Here is an 18626-nt window from a genome sequence, read left to right on the forward strand (position 1 = left end):
AATTAAATAATTTGATTTTCATATTTCGAATAAATTATATAATTATTTTTTATTTCATATTTCAATGAAAAATTTTACACAAATTAAGTTATTAAATAAAAAAATGAAAAAATATTAAAAAAATCTGTTTTTTAATTATTGAAGGTGTTCAACTATAACAGTCATTAAAGACGTGTGGATGTGTTTGTAATTATGAAGTATTGATTTATATTAGACCATTGAAATTTTTTTAAATTTAAAATGCATGTAAATAAATATTACAGGGTCGGAATAAAAATTTTTCAGCTTATACATACGTTCTATTTCCCTATACGTTTGTTGTGGCACCTATTTGCATATATAGAGTGCCTGGTCGTGTATCTTGCTATTTTACTCGCCAAGTGAGAAGAATGTGAACCACTGTCATTATTATATGTATAAATGTAACTTTTAAGTGAGAAGAATTATTGTGTATTTCGTTTTTTTCTAAAATGCATGCAAAATTTATTTACTTTGTTATTGAATGTGAGAAGTTCAGTCGATAATGCAAACCGAAGGTAATAAGTTCATACTATGCAAATCAAACTAAATTGATTAATTGTTTGTTAAACATGTAGTTCATTTATTTGTCGTTAAAAAACATTAAATTAACAACTAACAATGAATATGCACAAGTGATGCACATTTGTGGATCAGTTCCTTTTGTGATATTTTAGAACATTATATGTTTTTCTTTCATTTAGTTTTAAGAGCATAGAAGATTGTTGCAATTGAATGATTTTCAATAAAATATTTTCCAATTTTTTTTCTTTAATAAATTGTTTAAGCGCTTTGTGATATCAAAGGTCATTGCGGTCGAATGAATCATTTGTTTTTTGTTTATTTATATCAAATAAAAATTGATAATTTACTTTCTAGTTCAGTGAATTTTGAAAGCTTTATAACAATATATAAGCCTTTTGACTCATGTATTAATTACGGTAATGATGGTAATACAAAATTTGCCTATACATGACGATAAAATATGCAAGGTAATTTTTATAAATAGAAACCGTTGTATATATAAGTGAATTAAGCAATCAAGCACTTTTCATCTTTATTTTAATAATTTAGAAATTAATAGACTTTCCCAAAATATGGTATACTTGATTTCCATGCAAAATGTTGCTTAAAACTATCAACTCGGAAATTTCAAAAATAATTTTTTTTGAAATTTTGAAACAAACTTAATCAAAAAAAAACAAACTGCTCACAAACATTTTAAAAAAATTCATAAATTTACTACATAAATTTTAAAATTAATAATTGTGTTTACAAGAATAACTTCATTTTAGACCTCAGGTTGTAGAAGTCTCAAATTTTAGAAGCATTCAGATACATTGTTAAAATTTAATAAATAGTTCATTTCGTTAGAAGAAAATTTTTTCCCACCTCCACCCCCTCGCAAGTTATCGCCTATTGAAATTTGTAAAATTTGAATTTTTGGCACCTTATAATTACGAAAATGCAAGCTTTTCCAAATTTTTATAAATGCAGAAATCACGCCATTAAAAAATGTAATTATTTTTCTTAACTCACTTAAATAACCCTTAAATGTTCGAGCATTATGTTAACGCTTTAAATTTTTTTTTTGTTTTATTTCAAAGATTGCATGCAGTGTTCAATCTAAAAGTATGCAATTTTTGAAATATATTCGTATGTGATTGAAAGTAATTTTAATAATGTAGTATGTAAATGGGTTGTTTTTAAACGCAGTATTTTCACTTGTTGAGAAAAAGAACTATACTACAAACCATTGGTTTGACTCAAATTTATTGTAGTTACCTTAATCCTATGTGTCACTTAAGAAACTCTTTTCTGAAGTCTTCCCTGATATTTCACCCATACTGGGAAAACAATTCCCTATTTTCATTTTTACAAATTTCTAAAATATAAACCTATATAATTAAATTCAATTAAAAAAAATTGTGTAATAAATTTATGTTAGTAATTAAAGAATAATATTTCATCCAAACTTGTTTTACATGAAACAAAATCATTTTGCTTTTGGTGATTGGTGAACAACATTCGTTTTCAACATATCAAATTCAAATCTAACACGCTAATTAGTCAATTCCCAAAATTTGACATTTTCAAAATTAAGATAGAGCTATAAAATGGAAGAGAATTTTGATGCAATTCAACCAACTCGTTCAATTAACATAGTATTGATGGCACTTGGTGTTTGGACATTTATTAATCGAAAATGGTTTTGGATTTATCGTTTATACACTTACATTTTACATTTGATAGCTTCATTATGTTTCGCTATCATGATGAATATTAATTTAGTGAGTGCTGATAATTTAAAAGATTTTCTTGAATCAATTTTCATGACATTTACATTGAACGCAATGATGGTGAAGATAATCAATGTGGTTTATTATGGAAGAAAAGTTGTTAAATTGATGGAAAATTTTCAAGATGAAAAATTTAAATTAGAAAATGATAAAGAATATAAAATAATAAAAGATAGCCATAAAAGATTTAATCTTTTTAAAAAATTTTATATATTTTTATGTTTGAGTGTGATTTCAACCAGTTACATTAATGGTTTTATATTACATAAGATGCCATATGTATCATGGTTTCCGTTTGATTGGCGTAAAAATGATACTTACTTTTATTATGCTTACATTTATGAAGTAATATCAATGACAATTAATTGTTTAACAAATTTAAATTTAGATTTATTTCAAACATACATTCTATTTCAAACCGGTCTCTATTATGAATTAATTATAATGAGATTAAAGAATATTGGTTATGAACGCGTTGGAATGAATGGTATTCTTATGAAGAATGAAGATGAAGAATTGGCAATGAAAAATTTAATTAAAACAATTAAATCTCATCAATTATTAACAAAGTAATTTATTGATAGCGGCCAAATAATTTTGTATTTGAAATATGGAATTTTTTGTTCTAGAATCTCGAAAGATGTTGAAACTATTGTATCAGCACCAGTTGCAGTACAAAATATATTGAGTGCTGCAGTTATATGCTTAACTGCTTATGAATTGGTTACAGTAAGTATGCAAGAAGTATGGTATACTAAGAAAGTTTACTAATGAATTTTATGTGGTATTTAAAGCATAAGTTTTCTTGTAAATTTGCGATATATAGAACAGGTAGTGACGATATAATTCTAAATATTTGAACAAGTAGTGTTCTTTCTAAATATTTTACATTTCCGATATTTTACATCACTTTGGAGCACAGATAACGGGTAAAAATTTTATTTAGTATTTGTGACATCTTAGAGCTTCAGAATTTTTTAAAAAATTTTCATATTGTTAATACAACGAACGACGCTTATGGTAAAAGAAATTTTCAATGAATCACACTGTATATTGTAATTTTTCTATGGATTCCATGCAAAAAAAGTCAAACAAAATTTAAAAGTTGATTAAAAATGTGTAAATTCAATTAAGTTAGGCAATATTTCAAGTAAATTTACCTCCATTATCCTCGATTCTTCTTCTCATTCCTCGTTAATTCATGTATAATTTTAATCAGTATTGCTTCCCTTAACAAACTCAAACGGAATAAAACTACAATAATGTCCATTAACTCAGAGCTTATGAATGATTTTATATTTTGATTATTTTTGAAATTTATAATTTTTAAAATATAAAATCATTTTGTACGTCAAATAGCAAAATAATAGTTTTATTGTCATTTAAATATCAAATACACAATTTTTTTAATTCAAATATAATTTATATTTGTAGGTTTCTTTGAAGGACAATACATTTGAATTTATATCATTGTTATATTTTTTGGTAACAATGGCATTTCAAATATTTTTACCATGCTTTTATGGTCATGTTATAACTGAAAGGAGTGAATTATTATGTGATGCTATTTATTCATCTAATTGGGTTGATGTATCAGTTAAAATGAAAAAATTCATTTTCATTTATATGGAAAGCTTAAAACGTCCAATTATTATAAAAGCTGGTTCAATTTTCAATGTTGATTTAAGTGTTTTTACAAAGGTATAGAATAATTTTTTGCCAAAAGGATATTTTTTATGTAAGTATATGCAACTAAAATTTTATTTAAATATTCTTTTTCATTGTAGACAATTAACAATTCTTACAGTTTATTTGCTCTTCTAATGAGTTTGGAGAAATAAAATGGAATTATAAAATGAAATTTATGTTACTAAGGTTAACCTTTGTTTTTGGCACTATAATACCGCAATGTAATTAATCAAAAAGGTTTTTGGTTTTGCTGTCGCAAATATACGTAAAGTAAATATTTACAATGATATTTTCTTAAATGTTAAAGTTTAAATTAATTACTGCATCCGTATATTGGATAATAAAATCATTATTGTTTATTATAGATTCTTGTGCAATAAATTAAGTTTAATTAATTCATAATTTTATTAGTATTAAATTTGAAATTGTTTAAAATTTTAAATTGTGTAATCAGCCAAAGATTATGGTTTTTTGTTACTTATAGTTTATTACTCATGTTTCCTGTTTTATTTAACAGAGAAATTTCATTCATAAAGAAAATTTTTACCGTAATTTTGCCAATCTGTATTTCTTTTGAATTAGTGCACGATATATGCAGTTCCAATAGCCACTCTGCGTGACTGTTCATAATTCTTACTTTAAATTCCATAGGAAAATAGTTTTGCTGAAGAAAAAGCATTGAACAGACATCTTGGATATTTAAAATTTCATAGTGCAAATATTTAAAATAGTAAACTTTTTAAAAAGATAGTCATAGCCTATTGCTATTTTTTTTTTTCGTTACTCTCCTTGGGAGCACTAGAATCCTCCACTTGACTTTAGATTCAAGTATCAGTGTTTTATAGGTCATTGGAATTGAATAGGCGGTGGCCAACCTACCGTAGTTTTTTTTCGTACTGAATATTGAACGTCATTGGAGCTGACTAGGCGGTGGCCAACCTACCGTAGTTTTACTTCCTACTAAATATTGAAGGCTATTAATATTCATTGTTTTTGTCGGTGTACAATAATAATTTTACATTAATATTTCATTTTATAATATTTTATATTAAGTTTTATAACAATAAATAATATAATCATTATAGTGATCTGACACTGGATTTAACCTGAGAGTTTTCGGTTAGAGGACCGGTTTCATAACCACTGTTAGATGTTACTAATTTACTCATCAAAATATTTGTACAATTTTACTTATTTTACTCAACAAAATTTATATTTTAAAGAAACTTGTGTATATTACGCCCTCAATTTTTCTCTGGATTCTATCACTAATATTCTGGCAAATTTAATGTTTATATAAAAATAAGACTTGCTGTGTGTAAATTTTGTAGTGTGAAAAATTATGAATAGCACATAATCGGTATTTAAACATGATGTAGAAAGTATATATTTTTTGTTATTTGTTATTAGGCCCACATATGGCTCGTGCTCAGTTATAGATATGCGTTGTAAATTTTAAGATATTTTTTGTTTCATTTCCCTTCAATTAATATTGCAAAATGACTAATTTGAATTATGCTGATTACGATTCAGGAACAAGTTAGGATATATACCATTTATCTATATGCATAACATGAAAATAACATGAAAATAAGTAAATTTTTTTTTACAATATAGTGTCAAATCAGAATCGCTCTCAAGATACAGGAATTTTAAGAATATTTTGCTAAATTTCAACACAGCTGAATTTATGTATAATTAAAAAACTCTTTTGGCGGACATTAAATTAAAAAAAAAAAGCGAATCCACTGAATACCATTGCCTCCTTAAGGTTTTAGATTGTTTTTAGTTCTTCTGTTTTTTGAACTAGTGCTAGAGTCCGGCAAAAATTAATTAAATAAAAACACAGCTCTTAAGTTTTTTTTTTCTTGTATAGGAAATCTCTGACTTTTTTTTTATTAATTTATTTTCTTTTTCTTGTATTTTTATTTTCGTAACATTTTTCTTAACTAGATTAAATAAATTTCAATATTTTTTAAATGACTCTTTTTTTTTTGTTTTTTTCTTTTTTATTTTATTCTTTTTAATTAAATTTAAATGATTTTTATTTTAAGTATAAGATGTGTTGGTGTGTGATGTGTTTCGGGTGTTTTTTGTTTTTTTTTCTATATGTTAAAAATGATTTTTCTTTTTTACATTTAATGTTTTTTCTGAGTGTTTTGTCTGTATATGTTCAAATTTGCTTTGTGATTTATTATTTTTTTCTTTTATTTAATTTTTTTTTACTAAATTTTGTTATTCTATCAAATAAACGTTTTAATCCTAAACATTGTTTCTTTTAATATTAATTACTTGTTTTTTTTTTTATTTAATTATACAGCTTTTATTATTGGTTTTGTTTTTTTAATAAAATTTTTTTGTTTTCTTAAAAATAATTTTTTTTTTCATTAGAATGAAAAGAGGAAAATTAATTTCACCTTTTATTTAATTTTTTTAAATATAAATATGACGGTTTTTTTGTAAAATATAGGAAGTTTGGTTTGTAATTGATCACTTCATTTGTTGAGGATTGAAGGATTTTTATAAAAAATATTTGAATGTTTTGGAATTTCCTTAAAAAGAAATCTGGCACGGCCTATTTATTTTTTGATAATAAATTTGGATTAATAGACAAATGTTAATATAGCAAAATTACTAAAAATCGGTTTACAAAAGTAAAAAATTTTAATTAGTTAAGCATTAATAATTTAATAATTATTTTTAAGGTTTAACGTCTCAATTTAGTCATCATGGAATTTATTGTAAGTGTGTTTTAAATTTATAATTCGCTTGTTTGCTGAAACAATTTGAGAAAATCTAGTTGAAATCGATTTTCTGTTAATATGTCGTACTTCTGTTTTAGCATTATTATTATAAATTATTGTAAGTAAAAATTTTTAAGCTAGACAAGTTGCGTTTTTCCACATTGGTGTATAAGTAACTTAGAAAATGTATATTTTTCTAGTTATATTACTGTTGCAGCGAATGAGCGATTTGATTTAAACACATATTTTATGCTGAATATATAATTGATATAATCAGCATTTGAATTTATAATTTTACGTAAAAAATTTGGGAGAAATTTCAGATTTAACTTTTATATTTTGTTTCGTTCCTTTATGGCGTGATATTTTAAAAAAAACATGTTACATAGTTTTATGCTCTGTAATTTTTACACAAGCTCTGGTTATAAAAGTTTGTTAAAAGATTTTCTTATTCTATCGATTGGTTGGAATTGTGTGTAGGTTTTTGGTAAATAATTAAAATCTTTTGTTCGTATTGTATGTGGTGTTATTACTTTTTTTATAAGGGCTTATGTGTTATTTTAAGTTATTTTAAATGAATAAAATGAATATTAGTAATACTGACTTATTAAAATAAATGGGAGTAATCTTTGTATTTCGGAGTAGTGATTGTAAAACTCTGACTTTTATATTTATACAATAAACCTGCATAATCCTGAAATTAATTATATCCCCTTAATAATATTATGGAAATTGGTAAATATGTTTTTCTTTCGTTTTTTTTTAAGGAACAAATAAAATATATTTTTTTTTTCCTTTATTATTTAATTTTTTTGTGAAGGGTTTCTTTCTTTTTTATTTTATTAAAATACAATTTCACTTGTTTTGTTTGACAATTTTTCAGTTTTTGTGTGTGTATATGTATGTATGCTTATATATGTAACTTTTATTTAAAATGATTTCAAATCAAATTAACGAAATTTAAAATATTTTCTGAATTTTTTTTTATAGCAACAATTATTTTTTATATTATTAATATTCTTTCTGTTTTTATATACAAAAAAATCAATGAGAATAATTTACAAAACTTTTCTTTTTTTTAAATATTTTATTTCTTTTTCTATTTAATTTATAATTTTTTTTCTTTTATTATTTTATAAATTTTTATCTAAGGCCATATTTCGAAATCTTCACATACATAAATTTATAGTGTATAGAAATTATTTTAATAAATTTATTTTTTTTTTTATTTATTTAATCAATTTAATTTATTTTTTTAAATTTTAATTATTTTTTTTATATTTTTTTTAATATAAAAATATTACAGCCTGAAATACAATAGTAGGGATAAAATTTTATTATAAAAAGTTATTATGAACTTAATTTAGGAATAATAATTTTGTTATTGGTGGTAGTATTTGGGATTTAATATTGTAAATAGAAAAGTATTTGGAATACATGGAAAAGATTTTTGAAAATGAATTTTTGACTCATCATAATCTTAAAAAATGATACCAAATCTATCACATAAAGCTAGATGTTGCTAATTGAATAATAAATTTGGATTAATATGCATTTGGTGGAAATGGTTGAGCTATTACCAAATTAATTCAAATTTAATTTAAATTCAATTTCGAAATATTTAACTGCAATTTTCAATTTTACAGATTTACAGTGAGTAAAGTTGTGCGTTGAGAAATTTATGTATAAATAATGTTGTATAAAATATAAATTGACCTTATTATGACGAATCTTGAGAATGATACTGCAATTACTCAAAATTGTTAATTTTTTAACTATAGGCGTGTAGCTGAAAGCGCAAAATATTTCTCTATATTTTGCCCCAAATTACGTAAAACGGTATATTTTAAAAAATTACCGTTTTTATCCGAAATTTTTTAAGTTCAGTTTTCGAATTTCTTTTTTAGAGTTTGTTGCTTGTTAAATTTAATACCGCGATATTTTGCGATATCACCCAAACTCAAAAAATATTTTAATTAAATACCGCGACATATTGAAATAGTAATAATAAATAGTTTTCTTGAATCAGTTGCAGCAACATTTCGATTAATACCAATTTAATGAAAAGAAATTCAGATTTAAACTGCAAAAATTCAAAATATTGCACTCTTACACATAATTAAATAAAATATATTCTTTTTTTTTTATTGAATATAACACTGCAATATTTTGTTTTATTTTCTTTATTTTGCATAACCTTAAAATTAATACCAGTATAAAACAAAATGTTTCGGTCTTTAATTTCCCCTACAAAAATAGCATAAATTTTCAATTTACTTGAAACTTTAGATTTAGAGATGTTTCAATATTATTCCCAAGATGCGATAAGATATGACGAAAAAAAAAGTAAAATTTAGGATAATGTAGAGCAACCGTTGGCAAACTTTTGTGTGAGTATGGGCAACTCGAGTATCTTACATTACCTACTTATAACTGACTTTATTTTGACAAATAATAAATTTTTATGGAATTTTATGTACTTAACGTATAACTATATTTTCTAATGCCATATATATCTATCAGGCCATCAAGCTCAGAGAGCAAATCAAAAATAAATTCCAAATTTATATGGCGTTTAAATGGAACTGGTATCGGAATTTTGTTGTGTAAAGGAAATTGATCAATGTTTTTAGCTCTACTGATTCTACATATTATTTGAAATTTAAAATTTATAATTGTTAGAATTTATGAAATATTCTTAAAAAATTAATATTTTTAAATAATCAAGTAGTTTTAATTTGCAATCTAGTTAAAATGCATAATATAGAACAACAAAAATATTGTATGTATTCCAAAATATTTTTCATGTTATTTTTTTTCGTAAAGGCGTAAAATTTGGGTCTTATTATTCATTTTAAATTATTTTTAAATTTAAATATTTACATATATTTATGAAATAATTAATATAAATAATATATTTTATAGAATATATTTTATAGAATAAAAAATATTTTAATTAAAATTTTCTAGAAATTTTAAGTGTACAAATTGAAAATTTAATAAAAAAATAATAATTTAAGCGTCAATTTCTTTTTATGTTAATTAACTATTCTGTTATAATAAATAATTCTATAATAAAACTGATATTATTATGAATTTAAAATAAAATATATACATACATAATTTATTTTAATATGTTTAATAAATATTAAATATTTTGAAATTTTATTTACATATTTATAATTCAAATTCGAATCTTTCACTTTAATTTACTTTTATATTCTTTTTCTTTAAAATATATTTTGTGTTTTTTTTTTTATAAATTTTAGTAAAGCGTCACAGTATACCAAAGCGTTTGTATTTTTTTTATAATCATTTTTGTATTTATTTATTCATTTTATTTTATTAGATTTTTGTATTAATAGTTTTTTAATTAGTTTGATTCAAATTTAATGTATTTTTTTTTTGGTTTAGATTTTGTGTAAATATGATTTTTTTTTTAATAAATTATTTTCTAACCTAACATATTGCAATTATTTAATTTATTTAATTTTTTTTTATATTATTTTTATTTTTTAGGTTTTGGTATTGGATCTCAAAACAAATTAAAATTTGATGCTATGGAAAGGAGCAACAAAATGTAGATATAGCTAATACAATTAATGTGATCGAAAAAGGAGAAAATTTTTATGTTTGAATTTGACATCGAACCAATAGAAAATCAAACGTTCAATTTAAGTAACTATAATTTTAGTTAAAAGAGAAAAAATTTGTATGTACTTGTGATTGGACTGGAAAATATTTTTGTACATACCAAAATTTTTTAAAATTGCAATAATACAAACGTTATATGGATGATAAGGAGATACCTAAAATTTTGGACTCTTGGATGAAATTTCAAACATAAAAATTATTTTTAATGAAAATTAGAAAAAAAAAATTGCTATAATATTTAGTAATTGGAATCAAATTAAAATACAAACGTTATTAACAAATTCTGGTTGCATTCGGTCCCATATTACTATGACAAAAAATTTATATTCATTCACTTTACAAATTAGTGTTGATTGAATTCTTGAGAAAGTCCTTCTTTTGTTTGTAGTCTGTTAAGAATAAGAAACTTCTGTAGCGTTTTTCATTACGTCTTTGTTGTTTTTAAAATAGGTGTATTAAAATATTCGTTACGTGGAGGGCCATACGCGTACAATAAATTTTTAATTTTTTTTTATAATACTTATGAAGTTAGTTTACACCAAATTTCTTAGATAGTTTTTTATATTCACCTATAAAATTAAAAAATTATTTTTAATGTTTGAAAAAAAAACTTTCTTTAATAAGTCTTAAACTTATTTAACTGTGCAGTTTAAGTTTTTTTATTAGAATATTTTTATGGGGGCGGACGTGCTCTTATTGTAATATTTACTAAAGGAGAAAGGTTTATTGCATAAATTTAATATTAAATTTTTATTAAAATGAAAATTTTTTATTCTGGGTTGTATAATGCTTTCAAAATGTGTTAATATGAAAATTATATTGATTTTAATGATTAATGCTTTACAGCATTAAAATTTTAGATTTTAATTATGTCGATTATTGCAATATTTTTAAAGTGAAATGGATTTTTAAATGGAATTTTAAAAAACAAAGTAAATAATTTTTTGTCACACTTGAAACTTACTGATGAATTATTTGTTTTCATGTTTTTTATAATTTTTATTTATTTGACTTGTATATAAACTAAGTTTTGCAGAGGGTCGATTTGAATAATGTGCTATTATGTTGTTTGCTAAGGTTACAATTTTTATTTCTACTTATGTGAATTTAGTTAAAATATTAAAAAAAAAAATGCAAAATATTTATGTATAAATTTTGAGCGATCACTTCAATTGTATTTTAATATTAAATGAAAATTAAATTTTAAAATTATTAATATTTTTTTTGTATTAATTAAAAAAAATTATCCTTTTTGCATTTAATTTCGTTGTTATTTTGTTATTTTAAATTATTGCCTAAAATGGTGAATTATTGATTGTGAATTTTTATTTATTTTTTATTTATTGTTAAAATAATTTTTTTGTTATAATACAAAAAAGATTTGTTTTAATAATTGTGTTAAATTAAACTATAAATTATTTTATTGATTCAAAATAAATTTTTTTTAGATTTTGTAGAAATTTTTGTAAAAAAAACTATTAATTAAAATTTTTAAGCTCATAAAGATTATTCTAACGATCTATTAAAATAATTATATTACTTTTATATTACAATTTTACACTTTTTTTTTTGCTTTTGAGATTACTTTTCTATATTTGTGTTTTAAACTAATGTTGGAAATTTTAAAGAATTCTAATGGAAAATTAATAGTAACTTATTCATCCATATTTTGTTTAGCATTCCACTGCTTTGACTTGATGGCTTGTTTTTGAAATGTCTTATAATTCTCTAATGAAAATAAATTCCGGAATTGTACAGAAAAACGAAATTCTTTTCAAAAATATCCTGTCACTTCAAGTGATGCGACTAACAGAATATGAGGGACTAAATTTGTTTCTATATACAGATATTATATTAGCAAATGACGGTCATTTTATGGAAGTAACAAAAATATTGACATTCTATGTAAAAAAGAAATTTATATAAGAAAATAGTTATTTTTTAATTGTACTTGTGTTCGGCCGTTTTTGATGTGGAAGAGAAAGCGCATCCCGGCTTTCTTTTATGACTGGAGGACCTGTTGGCGGGGTTTTTAACGCGACTTTTGAGATTTGCCAAGGAGATTAATTTGTTCCGGTTTAGGGTTTATGTGGTGGTTGTTAGGTGTTAATTTGAGTGCCGCCAATTGGCCTTGCTGTTAGCCTAGTGCATGGAATTCGCGTGGGTGAATTCGCCTATTTTTCCTACTAACTACTTCAATTTGTAGAAGAGAAGGCGCGAAATGAAGATTGGAAATTAATGAATTATACAGAATTGCTGAAAAATAAAAATTTTAAAAATACTATTTGTATATGCCTTATGCAATTCGTATTTTCATGGGTGTAATAAAAATATTTTTTATTTAAAACTTTAGCGTTATCGAAAAATGAAAATTTTGAAGTTAAGTTTTCTTAATCTTAAAAAATCTCAATTGTTTTTGAATTTTGAAAAATGATTTATGTTTCATATTATATTCGTAAAAGTTTAACAAAAGCATTGGAAACAAACTATTGGCTAGCTATTAAAATTTCCATTAAATTCTTTAAAAATTTTTCAATACTTAATGATTTTATACTACATATAACATTTAATCATTCTAAAATATTTATTTATATTTGTAATAGAATTTTAAGAAATTTTTTAAAATTAATTTCTGCATTAAAGTTGCAATTGAAACTAAATCCATTGTAATTGCAATTATTTATCAAAAAATTAGATTGTAGTTTTTTTTGTATTTTATTTTTTTTTTGTTCCCAAAACGCATGAATTATTTTATACAAATTTCATTAAAAAATATAAATATTTTTAAATAACAATTTAAGGAATTTTTGTTTGTTAAATCAATAAGTGAGTTGCCAATTTAAAAATAAAATCATGTAAATAAAGTTAGAAATTTTATTTATAACAATTTTTAATGGAATAAGAATAATAAACTATTAGATCGTAAATTGTATTGAAGTTGTGTAGAGAAAAATGTGCATGTTTATTATAATTGAAATTTAACGATAACCAAACACAATATGCACAATTTTACATTAGCTTAGATAATTTTCTATTGCAAATTTAATTATAAAACAAATTAAGAAACTTGTAAATTATAATTTATTAATAATGTTTAGTTAGAATTTAATATTATCGTAAGAATTAACTCTACGATATACATAGCATGTTAAATATTAAATTATAAGTTAATTAAGTCCAAATTGTTGTTAAAGTACTCTTTCTGAATTGAATAGATAATACTTTTAAAGTAAATTAAATTTCATTTAAAATAAAATAAAAAAAAGGCAATTTTAATTATTCTTGTAGTTTGAACATATTTTAATGCAGATATAAGAAAATAATTTTTTTTTTCAAAAATACTATTTATTTATTTATTTGTTTATATTATTTGTTGTGCTATTTAATTTTATGAATAAATAGGCAAAATTATACAATTGCACATATTTAAAATTTGGGATATAAACAAATATACAACATGTTATGTTTGTTTGTATATTGTGTTGAAAAGTAGGATAAATTAAAAAAAATTAAAAGTATTCTTTGAAATTAATTGATTCTTGGTTTTTATTAAAAAACAATAATTGAAATTTAATTTAAAATGGCAACCACAATGAAATTTAAATATAATTTTAAATTGTAATGAATTGTGTTATATTTGTATAAAAAAAAAGCAAACCTCTATTTTTATGTTTTAAAAATTTATTTCGAATTCCTATGTACAATATCATAATAATTTAAAACTAGATTTAATATTTTTTTGTCCAAGTGAAAACTGTTATAATAAACTATTGAATATTATATTGTAAGCTCTGAAAATAAAATAAAATATTGTTACCATAATGTTTGGTAAATCACAAAAATAATTTTAAGTACATATTCAAATATATTAGCCAAGACCGGTTCTTAGCGACCAACATTTTCTTAAATATTTAGACAAAATAAAATTGGACGTAGTTCTTATACATTATTGCAATTGTTTAAATCAAATATGAATTGATTTAATAATATTATAACACACTAGAAATTAACAGCACAAAATACAAGTTGTATAATTATATTTAAATTAATCTGCACAACATGTGCGTTGATAAAACAATATAAAGTTGAATAATATTTAGGTTATTGCTCTTTTATAAATAAGAAATATGAGCTCATTTAAACAAAAAAAAACCTGCCAGTCAAGTTACTAGAGGAAAATTTTTTTAAATATCTAAATTAAGAATTTCAATTCAAATTAATTAAAAATTTCGTAGACTTAGTGCTAATGCCTCATTTCCATTTGTTTTTAAATATTGTAAACATTTTATATGTGCAACTAGCATGTTTTCTTATTTGAAATGTTAGAATTGTTCGAGAACATATAATTATGTTATTAAATTTTGAAAAAGAATCACATTAGAATGAATTACAAACAAATTTTGGAGATCTTTTATAATATACGATTAGGATTTTTAATATTTTTACATTTATTTTTTGGTATTTCATTAAGATTGTTGTAAGATTTTGTTTCACTTGAACATTATATTTTATAAATCTAGTTTTATTCACAATAGAGCTAATTCTAATTTCTCAAAACATTTCTTTATTATATAAATTATATTTTATTCCTATATGTTTATGTATATAATCTTTCTTATTATTTTAACTTTTATATTTAATGTTAAATTTTTGTTTATTAAATTATTTACAATTTATATTTCTAAATTAATAATAACTAAATTACTATGTGTGTATATGTATATATGTATATATACGTTTTCCAGAAACGTATTATGTTATGATTTTCTTTATTATTTGATATATTTTTCTGTTTCATTTTTATTATTATCCTATATGTACATTATTATTATACATATTTAAATTTATTTATAATTAATAAATAAATTAAATATAAAATAAAACGATAATGTTAAACATTAAAGTGATATAAATGAACAATACAAATAAAAAAATAATATTTATTTGTAAAATATTGTGATAAATATTAATTATTTACAATATTCAAGTATATTTCTATATATATACGAGTAATTTATTTTCCATTTTATTGAAAAATTTTTTTTTAGCTTCTTATGAAAATTACGTTTATTATTAAAAATAGGCAATAGAAAAATTAAAAATCAATTAATTAATTTATTCATTAAGCTTTAAATCATTGTGTTTCGTTATCATTTTGTTTTTTTATTCTCCGATTAAATTGGTGAATTTTTCTTGTGATAAAAATTATTTTGCACGCAACAGTTGAAATATTCAGCCCTAATACAATAATATTATGATACAAATTTTTGTGGTGAGTTGTGAACTTTTATGCGGTATTAAAATTTTAAATTGAGAATAATGCATTGTAAGTTAATGGTGGTATATTTGCGATTTTAATGATTTTTCGAATTTGTTTTTTTTATTATTTGTTGACTACTGATTAATTATTAAATGTAAATATTTTTTATTTGATTGGTTTTTTTTAAGTGAAAATATTTTCATTATGTTTTACTATTTTTTTTTTGTTTGGTTTTTTTTTCTGTTATATGTTAATTAAGGTTGTGTCTATTGAATTTTTTAATATCTTGTATTTTGCTTGGGTGATTACTAAATCCATTTATTTTTACTTGATATTGATGAGCGGAGCCTGCGGCCCCACATTAGGTTGTATCATACAATTGTTCCTTGTAGATGTTGTGGTGATGGAGCGGCTGATTGTGATTGTTGTTCCGGTTGATTCAACTGTTGCATTGATGATCCACCCATATCGACTGTATTTATACCTAATGCAGAGCCACCTAATGTACTACCACCTAATGTAGATGGATTAACTCCACCAATACATGGTACTGGTACACCTAATATTGGTGTTGGTTCTTCTGGTGGAGTAACCTTTTTTATATATATGCACATTGTGTATATGAATGTATATAAAGTTTGGAAATTAAGAAAAAAAAAAAAATAAAGAGAAAAAACAAAAAAGGTTTATTTGTGTCAATTGTATAAAATTATTAATTCAATTTTGTAAAATCAAAATAACGTTATTACTCTTCTTGTAACAATTTATAAACCTGTTTAAAATGCACCATATTTAAAATCATTATATATTTTGTTCATCAAAATATTTAAAACATTTAACATGTTTCTAGTTTTGAATGTGCAATAATTACGCATATTTATCATCCGGAATACATGATAATTAATAGAATTTTAATACTTGAAGATAAACTTAAACTGAAGTTAAGTTTTTTTTTTAAATGTTTGTATACAAGCACATATTTTATTAAATTAATGTCGCCGTAAATAATAACGTAATGGCAAACACGTAATGGAAAAAATTTAAAAATATTTTAATATTTTATATGTTTTGCTTTTTTTAGTTTTTAATGACGCCCCTGTTTTACGGCTCTCATTGCAAATGCTTACTTTGCATATATATATATAAGATTCGGCATTGCGTAATATGTATGTTATCTAATCCGATAGAAAAACAACATTTTTTTAATAAAAATAAAATTAACTTACCTCTAATCCTATGCTACCATTTAATGCTATTTTAATTGGATTTGTATGATTTGTTGCTTGCATCAGTGTTGTAAAATGACTGATACCAATTTCCTCTAATGATGATTTTCGACGTCCAGATACACCAACATTTGGTAAGCCCTGTCGTAATGAACTAGATCTTCTTAAAAGGATATCACTATCAATCTGTTAGTTGATTTTTATTAATAATGTTGATCCATTTACATATAGATGTTTGTTGGTTTGTTGATTGGTTGGTTGGTTTGTTAGTTGAATTGTTTTCAATTTTTTTTTTTTTTTGATATGTTTGAAGTTTGTAGGGAAATAAAAAATTAAATAATAAAAAGTAAACCAAGGAACAGAAACAGAAAAAATTTTTAAATTAAAAGTGCAAAGAAGCTAAAGTGAAATTATAATAATAATAATAATTAAATATACAGAGAAAAACATAGAAAATTTAAAACAAAGACAATAAAGTTTTTTCTTTGTTTTAAAGAAAAAATTTGTTAATAATATTGTTAGATAGTATATAAGAATTGTGTTTTTGTTTTAGTTAGTGCAAATTTGTTTTCTTTCAATGTTTTTTGTGGTGTATTTACAGAGTTATTTGAAAGAATTACTTTATTTATAGAAGTTTACCATAAAATAACTTCAAATACTTAGTATAGTTAACAATTATAATGAATACATATTGAAAATATATGGTCAATAAAGAGGGGATTTGGTCAGCACTTTCTTGTAAATTTCTCAATATATTTTGTAAATATATCAGCTTAATTGCACTGCAAGATTAATATCATTGCTCTTAATTTTGAATTTGAAATGCAATTCAATTTTTTGAATTATATAATATTTAAAAGCGGAAAAAAAATTTTTGTCGAAATTCAAAATACAAATGAAAAGATTAAGGAACTTAAGAATGTCCAGTTTTTGTTATTTGAATTTCAATATTTTTAGTTATTATTTGCCCAGAGCCGTTTTAGAGACGATCTAATGAAAAATGGTTAAAAACCGATCTAATGGAAAATAACAAAAAATGAATGGCAGTACTTGTATTCTAATTTCTCCTCAGATAAGAAGACATAACGATTGACATAAGGCGGTTGTATTCAATTATAATGCTTAGGTTAACTATTTAGGTTTCGATTTTTTTTTTAAAATATAGAAGTTATTTTATGGTTCTAGATAATAGAAAAAAAATTTTTTTTATACATACAGTCAAGTCGTAAACAAAATCGTTAAGAAATTTATTTTGATATCCAGCTTAATCATGGTGGTTTTTAACGTGTCACATTTTAACATTTTCTTTTGTTCTATTCTTAAAACTATTATGTAGTTCAAAATATATTTGTTTGGTTGTTTAAATAAAAAACTCAAACTTATTGTTTTCAATTCAAAATGTTTTTTACAGAATTAATATTTTGTGTGTAAATTTAAGGAGTGGGGGGTATTGGTATAAAAAATTTCGAAATTGGAAAATCTTATAAAGTGTAAAATTAAAAATTTGAATGAAAATTGTTTATTTAAAGCTCGATAAAATTCGATAGAATTGGAGGAACTGCACTAAATTTTGATCTTAAGCATATTATGCAATGTTGGAAATTTTTTAAATGGTATCACCTAATTATATCATACAATTGAAAAATATTTCATAGTAAGTAACTATTATATTCAGTATAATCAGTTTGAAAATAGTATAGATTTGTTAAATTAATATTGAGTCCTTTCAATATTG

The 18626-nt window shown here is 22.5% G+C and overlaps 2 protein-coding genes across 18 annotated transcripts in view; one reads left to right on the forward strand and one right to left on the reverse strand.

Moving 5' to 3' along the window:
• Positions 1-2135: 2135 nt before the first annotated feature.
• On the forward strand, positions 2136-4159 carry LOC129610875 (odorant receptor 94b-like). Its single transcript, XM_055523646.1, has 5 exons — positions 2136-2790; positions 2827-2887; positions 2948-3047; positions 3753-4019; positions 4106-4159. The coding sequence occupies exons 1-5, from the start codon at positions 2136-2138 to the stop codon at positions 4157-4159; spliced, it is 1137 nt and encodes a 378-aa protein (XP_055379621.1).
• A 4447-nt stretch (positions 4160-8606) lies between these two features.
• Positions 8607-18626, reverse strand: part of LOC129610910 (potassium channel subfamily T member 1) — a 206411-nt gene continuing 196391 nt past the window's right edge. For 14 of the 17 annotated variants that reach the window (XM_055523712.1, XM_055523713.1, XM_055523721.1 and 11 more), the window contains 3 exons: positions 16892-17077; positions 15994-16258; positions 8607-10974 (listed from right to left, as the gene is read on the reverse strand). In XM_055523712.1, coding sequence (XP_055379687.1) covers positions 16037-16258; positions 16892-17077 — 408 coding nt within the window. In that variant the 3' untranslated portion in view covers positions 8607-10974; positions 15994-16036. Of the gene's footprint in view, positions 10975-15460; positions 16259-16891; positions 17078-18626 lie in introns of those variants that run through there. The other 3 variants (XR_008697111.1, XR_008697110.1, XM_055523710.1) reach the window with 2 other exon arrangements.

The sequence above is a fragment of the Condylostylus longicornis genome, unplaced genomic scaffold (genome assembly GCF_029603195.1).
Source record: "Condylostylus longicornis isolate FDR11 unplaced genomic scaffold, ASM2960319v2 ptg000048l, whole genome shotgun sequence".
Taxonomy (NCBI): domain Eukaryota; kingdom Metazoa; phylum Arthropoda; class Insecta; order Diptera; family Dolichopodidae; genus Condylostylus; species Condylostylus longicornis.

Excerpts from the sequence above, each read along its gene's own strand:
- LOC129610875 (XM_055523646.1), top strand. The coding sequence starts at position 2,136 with ATGGAAGAGAATTTTGATGCAATTCAACCAACTCGTTCAATTAACATA. Across the intron at positions 2,791-2,826 it reads AAAGAATATTGGTTATGAAC|ATGAAGAATTGGCAATGAAA; the intron begins GCGTTGGAATGA and ends TGAAGAATGAAG. Across the intron at positions 2,888-2,947 it reads TCTCATCAATTATTAACAAA|AATCTCGAAAGATGTTGAAA; the intron begins GTAATTTATTGA and ends TTTTTGTTCTAG.